Source organism: Tachypleus tridentatus, chromosome 11 (genome assembly GCF_004210375.1).
Source record: "Tachypleus tridentatus isolate NWPU-2018 chromosome 11, ASM421037v1, whole genome shotgun sequence".
Taxonomy (NCBI): domain Eukaryota; kingdom Metazoa; phylum Arthropoda; class Merostomata; order Xiphosura; family Limulidae; genus Tachypleus; species Tachypleus tridentatus.
Window position 1 is genome coordinate 44355662 of NC_134835.1, and position 21843 is coordinate 44377504.

The 21843-nt window shown below is 32.1% G+C and overlaps 1 protein-coding gene across 1 annotated transcript in view; it reads left to right on the top strand.

Moving 5' to 3' along the window:
* Positions 1-21843, top strand: part of LOC143232061 (alkyldihydroxyacetonephosphate synthase, peroxisomal-like) — a 42648-nt gene that overhangs the window by 19463 nt on the left and 1342 nt on the right. Inside the window, exons 10-19 of the mRNA XM_076467092.1 lie at positions 3019-3198; positions 5423-5477; positions 6101-6228; positions 7970-8021; positions 10092-10231; positions 12686-12735; positions 13508-13577; positions 15353-15414; positions 17968-18157; positions 19933-19990. Of these exons, the coding sequence (XP_076323207.1) occupies positions 3019-3198; positions 5423-5477; positions 6101-6228; positions 7970-8021; positions 10092-10231; positions 12686-12735; positions 13508-13577; positions 15353-15414; positions 17968-18157; positions 19933-19990 (985 nt within the window). The remainder of the gene's footprint in view (positions 1-3018; positions 3199-5422; positions 5478-6100; positions 6229-7969; positions 8022-10091; positions 10232-12685; positions 12736-13507; positions 13578-15352; positions 15415-17967; positions 18158-19932; positions 19991-21843) is intronic.

Consider the following 21843-nt stretch of genomic DNA (forward strand, 5'->3'; position numbering starts at 1 on the left):
CGCAGTTTTTATAGAGACGCGTGTAGTTTGGTATATCTCTTCGAAAGTGGTATCAAAACCATTTCTGCCTGATCCTCTGGAACGCTAAAATATACTTCTAAAGACGAGTAAAATAAAACTATTTCGTTGGTGTATCAAACAGTACAATATTTAATATCGAGTTTTTTTATCACAAAATAAAGTATATCAGACACTGGAATGTTATGCAATTTACACACATTCAGGTTGGGTTTTGCATTTTTACGAATTTACATTTTTGACTGGATAAAAATAAAATAAAATGAATTCATTGAAAACATTCTTGATATCTGTTAGTCTCTAGCTCAATGTTTAAGATCCTGAGATTTTTAAAAGCACTCTAGTTGAATATATTTTTTTTATGATTATTGACTGATTCATTGATCTGAGACAAACTCTTCCCAGAGGGCGAAAAAAAAATGAGCTTCATATTTTAAATATTTATGAAGTCAAAATTAAAACGTCAACCGCTAACAATGCAGTGAAATAATTTTTCACTCTGGAGCATTGACAAGTGCATAATTATGTTTATACAGCAATTTTCGCGCCCACGTTCAAAACCAGTACAGTGGATTTCATTTCCTTCTACTATTCATGCACAAGTATGCAAACATAGACACAATATCTGAAAGACTCTTGCATAATTCTCTAAAATATTTCAATAAGAATTGGCATAAAAATGACTTAATGTGTGATCTCGACAGATATCACGTACATGATGTAAATAGTCTTAAATACCTCTCCCCCTTTAACATATATTTAAGAAATGTATCACAAGCTGGCCACTATGCACTAGACACTTAGTCCTGGTTTCTTTATTATTATTATTTTTTCTTTTTTTTTCTTTAATTGAATTATTATTAATTGAATTATTATTATTTTGTGTGTGTGTGTGTGTTACTACAAGTAGTAGTAGCATTCTCTCTATGAAGAAAAAGGAGAAAAATACAAAATAAAATATATATATGAAAATACAAAAAATAAAAAATGAAGAAAAAACACAAGAGAAATAATAAAAGGAAAAAAAGAAACTTCTTGTTCGTCCATGCATGGACTGAGCCCTGAAATGGGCCTGAGTATGTTGTTATACTTTTACTCTGGCCCAAAGCTATAAAAAAAAAAAACCTAAAGACAGACGCTATAATCGTTCGGGAGGGAGGAAGAGGTCAAATGTACCTGACCCTCCTGGGTATTTAACATCAATAGCCAAATACCGACACAGTGAAACTTCCTTCTACTACTACTAGGAGGAAGAGGTCAACTGAACATAATCCTTCCGGGTATTCAAATACCCAAATAACGATAAATAGAGAATATAAACCTCTATTCACAATTACGACTACCAGCAGACACATTACAAATATTCTTTGTCAAGTTCGGTAGTAATAACTAATCATTTACAAGTGCGAGGCTTAGGTGCCGGAGGCTTTAGGAAACCTAACTATCTGTGTACATTAAATGCTTAGTAAACAAATATGCAACATATAGTTGTGAAAAGATCAGTCTTATTTATTCAGTGTCATTCTCCTAGCCCGCCGGTGGGACAGGGTAAGTTGTTTCATATTACAGTTTATCTCGGGCAGCCCCTGATTTATTATGATACGTATATTATGTATTAAGATTTCAAGTACCTGGAAATTTTAATTTAAAAATTAAATACATATTAATACGTATCAAATTTATGGTACTTGCCAACAAGATTGATACACACAATTTTCTTTTTTAACACAAATATATTTTAATATAAAAAACAAAAACAAAATAGTTTATCATCACGGTTATAACTAATAGTTATTACAAATGATGGTTTATATACAAGTGTTTTACAAACTTACAGACAATACTGAGTCTTATATCCAGTCTAAAATTAAATATTTTATCGATGATCCAAGTCCACGATGAGCAAATTAATTCTAAGTTAATATTGCCACTCTTCGCTTAAGCTAGCTAGCTTGACTCTTGATTGGCCTCATACCGCTTACGAGCTGACTTTTCTCGGCGAAGATATTTAATGAACACATGGAAATAATAACATCCAAAGTAAATTCACTGAAGTTGAACGGTTTGTAATGTTCAAAATCTATAAACGTTTGTGGTCAAGTACTCGTAGTTTCCCGATTAATAAGCTTTAATCACAATTGTAGCACACTGATTGTAGGTGCACAATAATAATTTTCTTCTGTCTCTTGCTTAACTGCTTTTATACGAATCACAAGTTTCTTGAAGTTTCAACAACGTTCTAGCGCGTTTTTGTAAAACAATATTGTTGATTCTTACTCTCACAACTCTTCTACAAATTTCTAGAACACACGGGACTTGCGCAATACACAGTCATATACGTCACACGCAAGAAAACAAATCTCTACTAAAACAAGAGTAGGTATTAAAATAAAGGTATAATGATAAATCCATTACAAAGTCTACAGACGTAGAACGCTAAGAACGAGGTTCAATTCTTTGTGGTTGACACAGTACATCAGCCAATGTAGCTTTGTTCTAAAACACAAGCCATTCCTCCCAGAAAACTAAAAGTGAAGAAGGAAGATGTTACGTGTAAGTTTAGAAAAAAAAATGAATCAGTCAGAAAATTTAGCAAATGAGCATTTATGTATAATAATCTAAACGATGATTCTTTTAAACTAAATTTGAAAGTTTTTATAATACTTACACTGGTTATTTAATGATAAACAATAGAAACTTTATGTATCTATTTTAGTCACATCTTATTCACAATTGGTTGGGCATGAATTTATTATTAATTTTGTTTATTTTATTGTAACTAAGGAAAAAGCTATACAATAGGCTATCTGTTCTCTGCCCATTACGGACATCTAAACCCGATTTATAGCAGTGCGAATCTATAGACATAACACTTCGCCACTGAGTGGCATAACGTTTTTAATGCTTATACATATATAATAAACTTTTTAAGCGTATAAAGGTTGTTTCTTTTAATGTTTAAAAGCATCATAACTCTATTGGATTGGATTTACTTTTCAGCTTGCTGAATACGGGTTCTGCACGGGTCATGAACCAGATTCAGCAGAATTTAGTTCACTGGGAGGATGGGTAGCCACCAGAGCGTCTGGGATGAAGAGAAATGTTTATGGAAATATAGAAGATATGCTAGTCCACGTGCGGATGGTAACATCCCAAGGTGTTGTGGAAAAAAACTGCCAGGTAATGAGCTTCCTCATTGTAACGTTTCTTATTTATGGATTGAGAAGATTCACTTGATAGTTTAGTCAATAACGGACCTGTTCCCATTTTTAAGTATGATCTAATATTCAAGTAAGGAAATATTAAATTATGATATAATTTAAAAACATTTATTGACGTCACATAAAAGAAAAATAAACGCCTCCTTATAGCAGATCACGGAAGAAAAACAGAACCGATAAAATATTAAAATAATATTCTACCCAAACTAAGGAACATTCGCTTACAAATTGAGATTTTAATTAAATTTAACACTCTATACACTTACGAGAAGTGAGGCTGTTTTTATCGAAGTAGTCCTGGTGACATCACTTTAGAGCATATAATTTTAATTTCAAATGCAAATGTATAGATGTAGAAAAGCTAAAAATAAAAACAAAACAGAATGCTTCAAAAAGAGGGATAAATTTAAGAGAAAAAGAGAAAACATTGCAGCCACAGTTCAAACATTCAACATCGGGACACAAATCGTAAGGTTTTTAAATATGCGCCCTGGCTTTTTAGAAGAGCTGGCGAAAGCAAAACTAAAATTACATTGGAGGTACTCCGTCTATCCAGTTAAACTTAACTTCGCCGGCCTCACGCGTTAAAGAAAGAAACTGGAAACTTCAAAAGATGTAGGTGTTCTGGCTTACAACGTCTCATACCTTTATCATCATTTGCAGGTATGGGAAGGAGATTGCTCACAAGCAAAAAAAAACAAAAAAATACACACAAAATCAATAAATGATAGAATACTTTATATCAATGGAGAAGACAGTAAAACTGCTTTTGAAGTTAACATTTCAGTCCCCGCTATAATGTTTGACCATAGATACCAAGATTAGTATACTACATCTCTGACAAGTAATTGTCATATGTTTGCAACATTCTACACATCTCTTTATATTTGTTTGTTTGTTTCTGAATTTCGCGCAAAGCTACACGAAGGCTCTCTGCGCTAGCCGTCCGTAATTTAGCAGTGTAAGACGAGAGGGAAGGCAGCTAGTCATCACTACCCACCGTCAACTCTTGGACTACTCTTTTATCAACGAATACTGGGATTGACCGTCACATTAGAACGCTGAAAGGGCGAGCATGTTTGGCAGGGATTTGAACCCGCGATGCTCGAATTACTAGTCGAGCTCCTTAACCACCTGGCCATGCCGGGCCTCATTTATTTGAAAATAATAAACACATTGTGCATACTTAAGCTCAAAGTCAGTAATTTTCGTATGACTGACTGATTGTTAATGTCTGACATCCTAGTAGAACTTGTACTAGTGACTTGGACCCAGGACGAGAAGATTGCCGATAAGAAAAGTAGTATCCTGTTATTTACATGTGATTTATGTATGATAATTACAGTAAGTGATACGTAAGGTTGGTTCGTTTTTTACCAACAGCTGCTCGCACCTGAGATAAACATATAAATTGGTGCCTTACAATATAATCATCAACTTATTTTGATATTTTTATCAATTTTCACAAAACTTCGCTTCACATTCTTTTTCTCGCCCACTCTTCCTGTACCTAGTAATCAATAGTTTTAAAATGATTTGTACACGCTGATCATTTCCATACTACGTATTTCACAGACAATACTTTATACATATGTCTACTGGACGATGGTGCTTAGAAAAAAATCTTAAGTTCTTTTCGAAATATTATTATCATGTTACTCGGATAAGAACTCAACAGCTACGGATCGTTGTGTTAATACTGTATTGGAAATGATTAAAGCACATTTAATTAACTTGGTCTATAGAGTGATCTATTTTTTTATATATAAATTGTCCTGAGAGTGAAAATTTTATTTTTATGAAGAGTAATTATGTGCGACTCTTAAACATATTTAAGATACGTATTAAGAAGCACTGTCAGCCTGCTATACCTTGCTTGTTAAGATAAATGCCAGGCTTTTATTTTCACAAGTTAAAATCCACATAAGGAATATATGATTTTAACCTGTGAATCAAGAAATAAAGAAATATTTAAGACCTACACCACAACAACTCTTGTTCTTGTGGATTTAAATACATTCGTTACCATGTAAGGGAATCACGTGTCCAGTGAGGGTTAATATAAGGTCAGTATAAATAAACAAACTGTATCAGAACCATCAATTCGTATTAATTTATGTAACTTGAATGTACTAAAGTAACAAATTTCATAATCTCTTTACGATTATTTGACACTTTTATAGGTTCCAAGAATCTCGTGTGGTCCAGACGTCCATCACTTCATTCTCGGGTCTGAAGGTAATTATAATCTGTATTGTCGGAATAAAGTTTGTTAAAAACAACAACTCAACTTTCGAACATACTGTTTCCAACTTCCCAATGCTCAAGCCTAAATGATTTTAACTTAGGAACGGAAAAATAATTGTATGTAAAATAATTTTATCTACTTTTATACCAACGATATAAAGAGTTTAAAAATGTTATTAATTAAACATATCTGAAACTTTTTTAAAATCGTAGAGTAAGAATCTTTATCAATTTACTATATCGACGTTCTTCATTGCAACCATAATAATATATTTTTACTGTTATTTTTAATCGAAATGGAAGCTTGTGCACTCGTAAAATGCAGTAGATTCACAAAAGTTGTACTTTTTTGTCTCTCAAAAGTACAACAAAAGTTGTACTTTTTTGTGAGTTTCAGCCTGTGGCCAGCGCTTAAGTTGATTCGTATTACAAGGTAATAAAGTTAAACGTTACAATAATCAAAAAAGTAAAATAAAGGCATGTTAAACTGGCTTTAGTTTGAATATGAATGTCAAAGGTTACGAGTCAGTGGCTAACTCTGTATTCTAATATATATATATATATATTGCTATTTTAATTATTTTATTCACAAATGTTTTCTTTGGACTCTACAGGTACGTATGGAGTGATTACAGAAGTAACACTTAAAGTACACCCTCTACCTGAGTGTAAAAAATATGGCTCATTCGTATTCCCAGATTTTGAAACCGGGGTGGCGTTTATGAGAGAGGTTGCTAAACAAGTATGCAGTGGTAACTTTCATAAGGCATTTCAGTAAAATTACTTAATATAAATACACAGATAATACCAGATGTACTTGCACAGGGTACTCGAAAGTGTTTTGTTTTAAGATTAAATAAAAACAAAATTAAGGGTAATAGATACTATTATTTCTTGCTTTTGTAGTTTAACGTCATTCTGTGTTGCAGCCTACAGAGTGCATATTTCTTCTCGTGATTTATAGCATGCACACGTTTACGGTGTACTGACGTTACGACAGTACAAAATACAACATTAATCGTCTTTTATGTGACGTCTCCCGGACAGCGGTAAGCTTAGGGATTTACAATGCTAAAATCAGGGGTTCGAGTTCTTTCAGTGAATGTAGCAGATAGCCCGATGTGGCTTTGCTATAAAAAAACACACATACACACGCACTCTCATGTGACGTAGTTTTTAGTGTCTACTAAACAGGCAATACACTACTGTACTGTGGTGTGAGTGGTTAGAACAGATGACCCATCCAGGCAGTTTTCAGCTCTCTTTCGGATAAAATATAATAAATTTATGTTAACTGATGTTTTAAAATAATCTACAGAGTTAAAACCTTTAGCCAATATGTTGTATAACCATTACTTCTACTATAAACTATTTTTCGAACTTGAATTAAACTACACTTCAAGTTTAACGGTGTATAATGCTTAAGTAATCAAACTTTATATGAAATAGGCTTAATAAAACACCGCATCAAAATTTATAATACTGTTACCAAGCAACTATTTCAGTGATATAATATTACACGTTATTGTTAAATAAAATCACAGGGATACCGACATCTTTATCGGTAGTTCTATATATAAATAATGACAAAATTATTATTTCACTATAGTGCAAGCAGAATCCAAAGAAGCACAGTTCTGTAAAATAACGTTTTAAAAATAAAATTAAAGAAAACTATTTCAATATATAAAAATAGAGTTACAATCTACCCTTTAGACAAAACAAAAATCATAACAGCAGCGTTTAAAAATCACTTGTACATAATTTAACGTTTTTATGGTTTGTTATGTATTAGTTTTGTTGAATCTCTCTCATTAAGTTATCCAAGAACTATTCGTGATAGCCGTCTTTACTTTAGAAGATATAGACTAAAGGCAAGGAAGATAGTTAACTCCATCGTCCTTAACTTTTTTTGCTACGATTTACCAACGAAAAGTGGGATTGACTGTTACATTGTAAAGCCTCACGGCTGAATGATAGAGAGTTTTCGATAATAGAATCAGAACTTGCAACTTACAGATTAGACGTTGAGCGTCCCAACTATCAGGTTATGTCAATTTTGTATATTATTATCTTTATTATGTTGTTTTTTTTCACTTACTTGTAGTTCTTTTATTAGTCATCGGTCTTCAGTTCTGACTATGTTTCTCTGTTCTAAGTTCTACGCTTCTGTAGTCTATTGTCTCTTGTTCGCGCTCTGTTTTGATCTTCCGGTGATTCAAAGGTAGGCTTGAGGGTTTATTGTTGTATTCGGTGCAGACAGTTCATTGTATAGATCTGTACCAAAATTGACCAATAAACAGAAATAAGTTCTCTGTCTTTAATTCTCTTTCTTTAATTTTCTTAATCTCGCTATTTATATTATTGTCTTGACTTTGGTCCATGAATTTGCTTGCTCTATTTAAATATCTGTATGTATACCATAAAATGTGTTTTTTACAGTATTTGTTTTTAGTTCATTCTCTTAAAATTATTATTTTCAGGGACTTAAACCAGCTTCTATTCGTTTAATGGATAATGATCAAACAATGTTTGGTAAGTCTTTTTTGTTTGTTTCTATTTCAGTGAGAAAATTAATTATAAAAAATGACAAATATTTTTAAATAAATGAAATAAACTTTAAAAATAAAGAGTGGCGTTTAATAAGTTTATGTTTTCTTGTAAATAAACTGCGCGAATATGGTAACATAAAATAAAGAACAACAAAGGTCAAGGTAAAAAAGCTGTTTAGTCAGCACATGGAAAATGCTTTTTAGTTTTTTATTTTAACACAATAGAATGAATATAAAATATTAACTGATTTAAAAACAAAACAAATTTTCAACGTTCGCTTAATCATATAGTTCTCTTACAACGAAAATGAGCGGTGTTTTAATTCCTTTCATGGCCTGTTTACATTTGTCAGAGTTTTAAAATAGTTAATATTCGTAGTATAATTTTCAAAGTTTTAAGATGCATGTGAATGAACACGATTGATAATTTTGAAATTTACAAAGTACCTCTCAATGAATTTATAAAACTAATACGCACAAAGTACTCTCATAAAGTACATAATTTAGCATATCATATTCACGTACTGCCATTACATTTTATATAGAAATTTATGATTAAAAGATTGTAATATTGTTTCATGTTTCATGCATAATTTCATTGTTTTAACCTTGTCTTTTAACTAAGAACATGAAAAACTGGAGTAAACTTTACTGAGAAGTTTTAGAAATGATTAAGTTCTTTACTTTTATGCTCAATTATTTGTTGTTCGTTACGTATGAAAATATTTTTTGTGAAAGTGGGACAAAAATCTACAGACGTTTATTGACATAAATTAACAAATGATTTTCGAGATTAAAACAAAATGGACAATGATACAATCGTATGCTGCAATATACCCTGATATAGACATGATAACCAATCATGGCGCTTCTTAACCAATGGTTCACACTGCCACTTTTTTAACAGGCCTACTGTTAATAGTGTAGAGAGTGTTATCAGATCCTAACCTATGACTTTCCAACCGAATCAGGGACGTTTAAAGCTGAAGTCCCGCATAGCTTATTGCATTGCATACATCAGCTACGAACGTTTACAAATTCTAATTATCCCTTAAGTTTTGTGCAGTGTATTTTTGGCTTGTGTACACTAACAAATTTTGTTAGTATTAGTTGGTTAGATATGCTTAAAACTTTACTGTAAAAATATGTTTCAGTTTCGTTATTATTTCAAGTATTTTAATAATCATTGTAAGACACAATTGATGGCGAAACTACTAAGACTATTTATCCTCCATTCGAATTTTTGAACTACTGACCAGAGAGAAGATGATGATAGCACTCTACCACCCTATATTCACACTATGGAACTAACTTTCACCCACAACTTAAAGTACGGGAATGTTTTGTGGTATTGCACGGATTCAAACCCAGTTCCGAAATCCACATTTCTGTCAGATGGTCAGCCCGAACCCCACTGATAAATTTACTTCAGTACAAAGCATCATTTTTTAGTTTTGTGTCATTACAGCATTCATCAAAGTAAAATAAACGGTTGTAGAATATTGAATAATAAAAAAGAAATTATAGTTGAATTTCGTATTCATCAAATTAGCTTATTGAAAACCATTAAAAGAAAGTTTGGGGTTACCATAAAAAAGGGTCTCAAGAACCTAAATTATTAATACAATTTTAGTTAAGGATTAATTTCTCACGTGTGGAATGGGAAGTAAAGCGTTACGTCTGCCTACTATAGCTCAGAAATAAATTAATACAAGGAGAGAAATAAAATTACAGGTTGCACTTTCTACACTAAGTTGTCTGATAAGATGAGTACAGTTATGTAGCCTGAATTATTAATTTAAGATTATTATTAGTACGAGCTAAAATAAATTCAAATCTCAGGTAGCTGGGGAATCTGTCAACATATGTTTTGGTGGCGTCTTAGATTACTACGCTCTCCCCTTTAAATTTTCTCTCTGCTTCTAACCTAGTGGCTATGAAGAAAAATCACCATTAAAGCTATAAACACGAGTAAAAAACAACTTACTTGTATACTTGTACAAAAAACTCACACGTGTGGGAAATAGTGATTTTTATTGTATTTTGTTTTTAGGTCAAGTTTTAAAGCCCGAATCCGAATCCATTTTAAGTTCATTGGTCGATAGCGTGAAAATGTTTTACGTCATTCGAATCAAAGGTTTCGAACTCACCCGAGTAGTCGGCCTCACCTTGTTACTTGAAGGGAAGAGAGAAGTATGAAGCTTTTGATTTAACCCTACAAGTTAAGCTGTAGTTTTAATCTGATCAAAACATAGCCAACATCTGTCATGTTACATTAGCGGGATCAGCCATATAAATGTGTAATATAAAAGCAGATGAATTAAATAAGAGAAAAAATAGGGAAAATTTGGGCTTCCTTTTCATATTCATGTTACTGCTTTTTCGGTCGAAGTAGCAACGGAAGCCAACTAGTTCTAAATTATTTATTATTTAACTTATCCATCTTAACATTATACGTTTACAAGGTCTGTCCTTTGATATAAATTGACAGCTCTGTTTTCAACATTTTGATTAGGAACAAGTGCAATAATATTGTCTTTGTCTAAAAATGTTAATATTTACCACACAGAATGGCCAGATGTTTTGAATACATATGGTGCTTATTAAGTAAAACTATTTTATAAAATAAATTAGTTTTACTTTTTACTACGATTCAAGCCTGAACATACTTTACTGGTATAATTAAACGTCCCGACTTTAAATTGAGATAAAATAAAAGAAACTACAATAATACATACGTTTTAATATAGCATATGACTTTAATGTTAGTTTAAAATAGTAATCCGAGCCAAAATAAATTCAAATCTCAGGTAGCTGGGAAATCTGTCAACATATGTTTTGGCGGCGTCTTCGATTACTACGCTCTCCCCTTTAAATTTTCTCTCTGCTTCTAACCTAGTGGCTATGAAGAAAAATCACCATTAAAGCTAGAAACAAGTATTCATAAACTATATTAATGTATGTGGCACAATTATTAAACCCTTACTTTAAGTTAATAACTACTAGTGCAATTTTGTTTCGCGTCGATCCTCCTTTATTTACTACTTTATTTACATGTGTAAGGATAAATTTTTAAATGTTTTTCTCTGTAAATCTGAAACAGACAGGAAGTTTATATTTTTAATGTAACTTAAGAGTGTTAGATTTTATTATCAACACAGACTAGCAGCATTCCAACACTTGGAACACTTATAACAGATTTGACTAATAGTTAAGTCTTATACGTATATATAGAAATTCACGACATTTTCTAAGCCAGCGAAGTCTCGCTCGTTCCTCTGAACATACAGAGTGATTCTCCAGTATGTCTTGATAAGTATGTAAGAAAAGCTATATTTAACTGTCTAGATTACTTCAAAGTTTATTATTGATTTTATTCTAAGTTGATAGCCTGCTTTCGTCACAAGTTAATAGTATGTTACAAACACATACCAAATCTGTACGTGTATTTATTATTTTGCCATGTTTATGTGTGATATATGGAATTGTTATGTTTCTAAATGCATGAGTAATAATACTAGTTATGCATATATCAGTTAAGCAATATAATATCGAACATAAATTAATTTTATTGTTATAAACTGATAGTAATTAAAAGAGAAGTCAAGGTATGCTACTTTATTTCTCACGTCACAATTGAAGTGATAGCAGGAACGTAAGACATGGGTTATAATTTTGAAGCTAACTGGACGTTAGATATACATACGTATCTTACTTTAGTTTGGTTAATGCAAAGAATAATAAACTTACTATTTGACGTGTACAAAAGTTGGTTGTTTTTTTCGAATTCTACGGCCAGGAAATAATTTTGAATAAAATCTCTAGATTAACAGTTTAATTGGTATTAACATCTGTTATCCTGTAACATAAGGGTTTAGAATAGCTTCTGTGCAGCTTTATAATATCAGTTATATTATATTAATATTAATAATAATAATATATAATATTATAAAATAAAGTAATAGATATGTATCAAAGGTCCTAAAAAAACGAAAGGCAATTCAGTGTATCGATAATACAAAACCCGTAATCTTCGGTGGCTTCGCCTCAGACCCTAAGGGGAAACATTAAATGTTCCTAGCTAATAAAGGCGGAGATACGTGGTAACCAATACACTATGTTTTTTTTTTTTTTTTTTTTTTTTGGGGGTGGAAGCATAGCTTCCATTTGTCATTTACTGGCACGAGTCTAAGCTTCAGGCTGTGACGCTTGAGCTTTAATGTTAAGGTTGATTTTTATATAATCCTTCACTAGAGATGGTAAAGTGTACGTGATCAGCATGCGTAACAACCTTCAACAAAAAGATAAGGATCTACTTAACCTTAGGGAACCACACAAGTGTTATATAGGAAGGAGCAACGCCTTAAACTAAATTGGGTGCTCCTTATTTATGTCTTGATAGTTAAGGCTTATGTTCAGTGCATGTTTTTTTCGTTAGGTTTTAAAATCAAGATAAGGAAATGTTTTCAAGCCGCATATTTATAAATTAAATGAGGACTTGAATATGAAAAATGTTATATACGTAATCAAAAATAGTTTTTTTTGGAAAATAATTATGTTAAGTATAACATATTTGAATTAGTAACAAAAATTAGGTGTTTTTTGCATAGTTTTGATTGAATTCTTTTTTATGTTTGCAACTTCAAGGACGTCCAACTGTTAGAAAACAAGCTACTAGCCTTAGGGAACAGGTTTGGGTAAGTGAACTTAAAATTCACATTAATGAATGCTATAAAAATAGTTTGATCATGGTTACTTACTGTAAGAATAGTTTGTAAAAGTTCAATTGATATTTTTTCCAACACATTTACGAATGCCTCAAGTCAAATTTCTAGAAACATTATGGTATACAATTACAGTTAGCTTCAGTTATAATAAACAGTTTACTTTGTCATAGTTGATATAATTACATAATAGAAGAAATTAGGATGATTTATAAACTATTAAAACTTTAATAAAATAGGTTATTTCAAAATATATGTTATTAACTTAAGAGCTGTCATTTTTTCGATAGGTTTAATTACAATTTTATATTTATGAAAAACCGCTAGGCTACATTTATTCTCGGCCTGGCATGACCCGATTGTTATAGCGCTCGACTCGTAATCTGAGGGTCGCAGATTCGATTACCCAACGTACCAAACATGCTTGCTCTTTTAGCCGTGGAAGTGTTATAATGTGACGGTTAATCCTACTATTCGTTGGTAAAAGATTGGCCTAAGACTAGCTGCCTTCCTTCGTGTAACTTTGCGCAAAATTCAAAATAAACTGAAACCCTTTAAGTGGTTTTTTTTAGGGTCGTTAATTTTGGCCTTGTATGGCTTGATTATAGGATTTATCTAAGTAAATGGTAAGCCATTTCCTTGTAGGTAACGTTTTCTTTATCTTTTTACTTGGCTTTCTTTTTTTTACCTTATTTAGTAAATAGTAAATTGTGTGGTTTAAGTATTTGTGTGTTTATTTTTACAGAGGTGTGTATGCGGGTGAAGATAACGGTCAACGTGGGTATCTTTTAACTTACGTAATTGCATACATTCGGGTAAGTAAGTTTACAGATATAACTTTTAGTTAGAACTACTTATCGATACATGATGAGATCTGATAACCTAAAGATCATTATCGTTGTTAGGTTGTAACTGGTAGACATTTTACCTATATGTGAGAATTGTATGTACAGAAATATATCAAACGCAAAATTCGATGTATTAGATATAAGGTGCACTTATCTGTAAATTAACTTAAATTTGTTCATTAAAATATAACACATCAAAGTGATAGTCTTGTACCATAAAGGAAATATAAATTCTCGGAATGTGGTTACTTTGATTAGGCTTCAAATTCTGATAAACCTAAATATTTTGACTAGGTTTCAAACATTCATAAACCTATATATCCTACTTAGGCTCTAAATCATCACAAACCTAGCTATCTTAATTAGATTTTAAGCCATTACAAACCTAAATATCCTAGTCTTTAAACCCTCTCAAAGATAAGTATATTAGGTTTTAAAGAAAAACTTTACAAGCATAGAAATAGTAATTAGGCTTCAAACCTTCACAAACGCCATTTGTCTTCAAGTCGACATTTTGTTATTACAATTTCACAGCATGAGATGTTTCCAAATTATACGATGCAAAAACACAAGTACTGGAATTATTATTTACGGTTTAAATTAAATCATGAAAAAAATTCCCGCTCTTATTTTTCTCCTTTTTTTCTGTGTAATACATGTTTTAATGTTGGTCTTAAATCATGTAATTATTGTCTTGACAGCTTACATTACTCTATCTGTGTGAGTCTTCGATGTAAGTGTGTTTAAGTACATGAGTTCCTTTGATTTGTTTCAACATCAAAGAAGATAAGAGATATGTTGCAGGACTGGTTATTGTTGGTTACAAGACAGATTTGGTTTTAGAACCAGACATAACACAGGTTGTCCTCATTCCAGTTTTGGAGTCCTGTAAAGACTTTATTAAGTAAACTAGATGCTTATATTTTAATACAGTGCAATTCATTAGTTTTTTTAGAAAGTGAAGTTAAGTGTTTTGCCTTAAATAAAGCAGGTTTAACGCTTTTCTTTCATTTTGCTGTCTTCCCAGTTGAAGAATATACCGACTAATTAATTGTCTAATTTATCTGTATAAAATGTGTCTATTATTTACCCTTTGTTTACACTTGGTCTAAGTCGACTACTGTATTATCAAAATAACACAAAATTATTTATAATGTATGTGAAGAAATAATAAAAATATTAATTGAGCCCGAAAAAAAATAAACCAAGAGCTTTAAATGATTTTTTATATTCATCTCCCGTTTGTTCAATATTACTTAACAGTAGTCGGGCCTAATATCAATCTTCTATTGAGTAATAAATAATAACAGTGTTTAATGAATCTAATATGCCTTAGTTCCACACAATTTACTTTGAGTAAATTTTTACTTATTTTCCTGAAGATACTGAAGTTGGATATTTGCTTCACGATTGGTACTAAACACTATATGCATATGTAGAGTAATAGTTTTATTCAATTATGGCATCTTTCTGCACGTATATGTCTTAGGTTTATGACCAACGTATATCGAATTTTAGTTCTTTATACTAATATTAAATTAAACCTACAAAACATGTAGATTACTCATTGTCTTAAATTGGTCATGTCTTTGATTTTGAATTTCAGTTTTATTCTTTTGCGTTTATTTTTTATGTCACCGAAATTATTTTAATGAGTTGTTTGCCGCTTTTAATATTCTGTAATTCTTCGAAAATGTGTTTTACTCTAACACCTATTTTAAATTACTCAATTTCTTCCATAGGACATAATATTTGACTTTGGAGTGCTTGCTGAATCTTTTGAAACATCAGTGCCATGGGATAGGCAAGTTTTTAGTTTATCTTTATTCTGTAACAGAGGAATAAGCAGGCGTAGTTTAACAAATAAATAACATATAAATCAGTATTATAAATTAAAGTAACACTTAAGTTAGTATTATAAAATAAAGTAACACTTAAATCAGTATTATAAAATAAAGTAACACTTAAATCAGTATTATGATTGTTTTTTTATAAGAACGAGGTTTCAGGGACTAATATGAAAAATATAAGATTAAAGAATAATAACGTATTTTCTGTTATTCTTTTAACATTTTCACAAGTTTATAAATAAACTTCAATAAATAGATAACCAAAACTATTTTTGTGTATTAGAGGAAATTCTAATTCCGTCTGAAGCAAAATTATGAAGTAATTATAAACAAAAAAGATACAAATTCAACATTGTTAACATTCATTGCAATGTAGGCCTTTGTGAAAGTTGTATATATTTGAAGGGTGGAAAAATAAATCGCGACTAATTAACTATGCATATTATGAATACGTATAATTATTTTTTGTTTTATTACATGAAGTTTTATTTCATCAGTAGTCTCTTTCATAAGACGTTTTATGTGTTAGTAACCAGAATAACTCTTGTCTGTAAGAAGGGTAAAGTTACCGAAGTGAGAAATGTATGAGAAGTTTTTAGCACAGAAGTTTCTTCTACCATACCTTCTTCCACCCCATTCATAAAAATCTTCTATCGTCGATTGAATAGATTTTCTGGATGAGTTCGAGAAATAATCATGGAATAAAATTCAATCTCAGCTTCAAATTATTCGATGTTCTATGTATCCGAGTCTTTAGTAAACAACTTAGTACTCGTGAAAATCTCCACAAACCATTATATAAATGGTATACCCCAGTCCAACATTAATTATTGCGGGTGTCCATAAAACATGTCCCTTAGGTCTGTAGATGCCGAAACGTAGGAGAAAACTATTTAGTATTTAGTAATTAGAAAAATATCAGCAACTAATTAAAAATTAGTCATAGACAACCGTATAGGAATATTTTAAAAAAATAGTATTAGATGATGCACTTTCTAAACAATTGTTTGAGTTGCGCATAGATATACGAGGGCTATCTGCGCTATTCTTTTAGCGACGAGTAGTGGGATTGGTTTTAATATTATATCGTCCCCACGGCTGAAGGGGTGAGCATGTTTGGTGTGACGGGGATCCGAACCTCTGTCCCTTAAATTACTAGTCGAATGTCTTACCCACTTGGTCATGCGGGCCCTCATGATACGAATTCTTAAAATATGTTTTTCAGAAACAGTGCAAATAAAAATTGTTTAGTTTAGTTTACTGCACTATTCGTCCCCATACTCAGTGCTTTGTTACGATTATATGAATTACATACATATTAAGTATAAACCAAGTATTTAGAATCAGAACCAAACTGTAATTATTTTTCTTTACTTTTTCTTTCTTCTGATGTTTGTTATATTTAAACGCTTTAGTGTAATATGTTTTTATTGTTTCATATATCTTTTTTCAGTTTTATATCAATTTCCCTAAGTATATATAGTTTGTACAAAAACAAAACACTTACAACAAATGAAACATTGAAAGCTGTTGAGTTTGTGTTTACTTTGTCTGTACTTTCTTTAGAAGTTCTTTTTATAATAAAATATAATCATTCGGGAACGTTCAATAAACGCACGTTTTTTATCATTTTTGTGGTTCTGTCTTCCGTTATTAGTGTAGGATTTTTCTATTACTTTGAAATAAGCAAGCGTGAAATTAGAGTACAATACGCCATTGGTTTGTCAAGTAATATGAAGTATAGGATAAACAGCGAGAAATTACAGTACAATACGAGATTGGCTTATGAAGTAACGTGAACTGTGAGACAATCAACGTGAGATTGCAATACAATACAATAGTAGTTTACTAATTAACGTGAATCTATATTCTGAACACACAGCTCAACTTTCCTTTCCTTATGTCAAGGTTTATTTTTCGACAGTTTACAGCTCAAATGTCCTAATTCGTTGTTGTTTAGCATATAAATAAGTATGACTTGTCCTTATGTATGTAAAAATTCATACAGATTTTATAGCAAGTAATGGAAAAATAAGAGTTGAAAAATGTTTTATTGTGTTATAAGTTTCCTGCATCAACAATATTATAGCTTTCGAAGTACGAACCAAAACTAACTCTCTCACCGCACTAATAAATTTGAATTAACGTCGTACATTATATTATTGTTAATTCCTTTGTGCTTACCGGAACTATTATTGTTTGTATTGTTTGTTTTTGAATTTTGCACAAAGCTACACGAGGGCTATCTGCGCTAGCCGTCCATAATTTAGTAGTGTAAGACTAGAGGGAAGGCAGTTAGTCATCACCTCTCATCGCCAATTTTTGGGCTTCTCTTTTGACAACGAATAGTAGGATTGACCGAACATTATAATGCCCCCCACGGCTGAAAGGGTGAGCATATTTGGTAAGCTGTTATTGACGGATCAAACCTACCAAACAGTGTTAATAGACATCAACAAAACTCCGTGTTATATGCACAGTAACTCACTTATTATTATTATTTTTAGAGTTCTTGAACTCTGTAAAAATGTTAAAGCCAGAGTTCTAAAAGAAGCGGAAGCGCACGGATTAGTACATGAACCATTTATTTCCTGTCGAGTAACTCAGATTTACGATGTGGGAGCTTGTATTTACTTCTACATGGGTATCAACGGCCATTGCCTTCCAGATCCTGTTCATGTCTACGAAGAACTCGAGGTATCTGTTTGAGTTTCGTTACTGATTCTTTTTAAAATTACTTTCAATTCTATAATTCTTCGATGACTGGCACGAATTACTCCACAAAGTAATGAAACTAATCATGTAATGGGAGTACATCAGGCGAAATAAAGACAATTTGAGTAGCAAACACCAGGTTTACATTTCCCAATGCCTGGTGTGTTTCCGGTGTGGATCTCAGATAGAAATGGTGACGTAGGGTTAATATTTTCTGGAGCTTTAAAGAATTGACAGGTTAAGGTTTCGAACCTGGGTAATAATGAATGATGAAAAGTAGCTTTGGGAAACTCATGATATTCGAGAGCTTTCGAAAAGTGGACCTTTCTTCTTCAAAGACAAACTGTTTGCCCCTGAAGATAAAGGGTACACCTTTTGAAAGCGCTCGGGTTATAGAGTTTTTTTATGATTTTGTATTATAAATTTTTGAACCTATGTATTTTTATGATATTATTCTTTGATCTTAGGATGTCGTAGATTATTCCTGTGTGACGTGTGGTATCAAAAACTTTACATGTTAACGTGAAAACGCTTCAACAGTATTATTAACGAACATAATTAGTTATCAGTTAGCACAAATATGATATTTTTTCATCATGAAGCGCATTGTAATACGGATGTCATACATACATGTATAATCCATATAAACATAACTAACTTATTTTTCTCTACGTGAAAACTTTATGCGTATTTTGTAGTGATTAACAGTGCTAAATTTTATCACAATTTGTCAGACGTCTGACTTCACCATCAGGGTAAAGATCTCATATTAAAAAAGCTAATTTCCACTTTTATGGGCTCATCTGTAAAAAACCAAAACATATGCGGCACTAATTATTTGAAGCTAATTACGTTAGTAAAAACGAAATATGCATTTAGTAGCAACGTAAAATATGCAAATCAACTTCATTTCATTTAAGGAGGCAAACTCGAAAACAACAACTGGGGAGCAATTTAAACTAACATTAAAACAAGTTTTAATATTGCATATCTTGTTAATTTATTATCTTGTAACTGCATTATAACATTGACAATCTTAACTTTTACAATGCCTTACACACTAACACGGGCAACTAAAAAAACGACTTTCATTGCATATTATGTGAATGAGTGTCGATTAGGGTTAGGTACTTTAACGCAACATTCATTACAAATACGTAACATAAGACAAAATCATTTCACCCTTTCAACACCCTCACACATGCAATTGAGACGGAATAGCTACATTTTGTCTGACACCAGCTCCTGATGGAGAGCGATAGAAGGTGTGCTGGATGGTCTGAGAACTCTACTATTAAACATAGGGACTAACACACAAATAGACTGTTCTCTGGATCTCTGAATGTTTTATTATGAAAGACAAGTAATTCCAGGTTTAAAGCGAATAACTCTTTTGTATATATATTTTTAGTTTTTGAAGTGTTGGGATTCAGTTCCAACTTAGAATGCCATAGGGTGCTCCGGCAGAGCTACACACCTGATTAATGGAATCTTCTATTCAAGAAATCTGAGAATTTCTTTATTGTGTTTTCTATGACACAGGTTTTAATGCATTCTTGTTCAACTCAAATACCTGTACTTGACTTTAAACGCTAAATCTTTAAAGAACAAGATAAAAACATGAGAAAACACATTTATGAACTGCACGACATTTCAAAGAAAATTCAGAAAGCAAGTTTATTTTTTTGAATCTTACATGCGATATATGTTATTGGATATTTAGAGTTGATTATTATAAAAGTTGCATTATTTTTCAGGCAGCAGCTAGGGACGAAATACTTGTTTGTGGAGGAAGTGTTTCCCATCATCACGGAAGTGAGTACAGAAGCGTTGTTTAAATCCAACTGTTTAGACAATTAAAAACTTAAACAATGTGAAAAATACATTTCAAGCCTTCATAATCTTATGGGTGTCGTCAAATATGAGCGTGAAAACAAATCGTTTAATGGCCATTATAACTGGATAAGGCAAATAGTAACAATGAATATTTTACTTCTTGGCGTTTCAAATTATAACGTAACATATCTTCAACAGTTTGAAATAAAGAATCATTTTATTTTAATAAATCATGAGGAACAGACATCATCTCTGATATTTATAAACAAACGACACTCAAATATGCAATTTGCTCACGAATTCTAATGATTTGTTTTCACTTGTTTAATACGAGGAGACTTTTACTGATTTTTAAATCTTTGTATTAATTTCAAGTTTCATTTTGACTTTCTACCAGTATAATTTCGTTCATTGACCAGGCCCGGCAGGGCCAGAGAGGCTAAGGCGTTTGACTCGTAATCTGAGGGTCGCGGGTTCGAATCCCGATCGCACCAAACATACTACTCCTTTTTAGCTGTGGGGTCGTAATAAAGTGATGGTCAATCCCACTATTCGTGGGTAAAAGAGTTGGCGGTGGGTGGTGATGACTAGCTGCCTTTCCTCTATTTTTACACTGCTAAATTAGGGACGGCTAGCGTAGATAACGCTCGTGTAGCTTTGCGCGAAATTAAAAAACAAACAATCGTTTACTGACAGAACTTACCAAAATCACTCAGTTGTAAGGTTTCTAATAATAAAAGAAATAATTTCTTTCAGAGCTTCTTATAAAGTCTTATAGATAACCTTTTAAACATAAACCTAAAACTGAACCACCAAATAGTTTCTTATTAAGTATATTTTATTTAGAATAGGTATTACTTATTGATAACTAGCCTATCATTTTCAAGTACACAAGTTTTACTTACTATAAAAGTTCTAATTTCTAATAAAATAAGCCACCATATGTTTAGTTTGAATTTCGGAAAAAGCTACACGAGGGCTTTCTGCGCTAACAGTACCTAATTTAACAGTGAAGACTGTTATTCAGCATCATTCACCACCAACTCTTGGGCTACTCTTTTACCAACGTATAGTAGGACTGACCGTACCATTATAGTGTACCCCACGGTAAGCGTGTTTGGTGTGACGGGGATTCGAACTTGCGACCCTCAGATTACGAGTCGAGCGCCCCTAAACACTTGATCATGCCAGACCCGTTCGAAAATGTGACACTAGCTTGTACATTAGAAAATGGAAATAAAACTACGAATAAATTGTTAAAATGTAAACTATTTCATAAAATTCAACTTTATATTAAAGTTAAGAAGTGCTTAAAAGATTTGTCAAATACACAGACTACAACCACCTGGTGGGGGAAGGCGTTGTTACCCACAGATCGAGAAAGAATATTCGTATGTTGAGATTTCTGTATTGAAAGATTAGGGAAAAATATAATAAAATCATATAACTTGTTATTTTGGGTATGAATTACACTATATTCCATTCATTGTCAAACTCAGTAAAATTTAAAAATTTATTGATAAAAACAAGTTTATACATTTATTTTAAAGAAGCAGCAAACACTTTTCACTGGCCAAGCGCTAAGGCGTGCGAAAAGGGTCGCGGGTTCGCGCCCGCGTCGCGCTAAACATGCTCGCCCTCCCAGCCGTGGGGTGTATAATGTGACAGTCAATCCCACTATTCGTTGGTAGTAGCCCAAGAGTTGGCGGTGGGTGGTGATGACTAGCTGCCTTCCCTCTAGTCTTACACTGCTAAATTAGGGACGGCTAGCACAGATAGCCCTCGAGTAGCTTTGTGCGAAATTCCAAAACAAACAAACAATCACTTCTTTT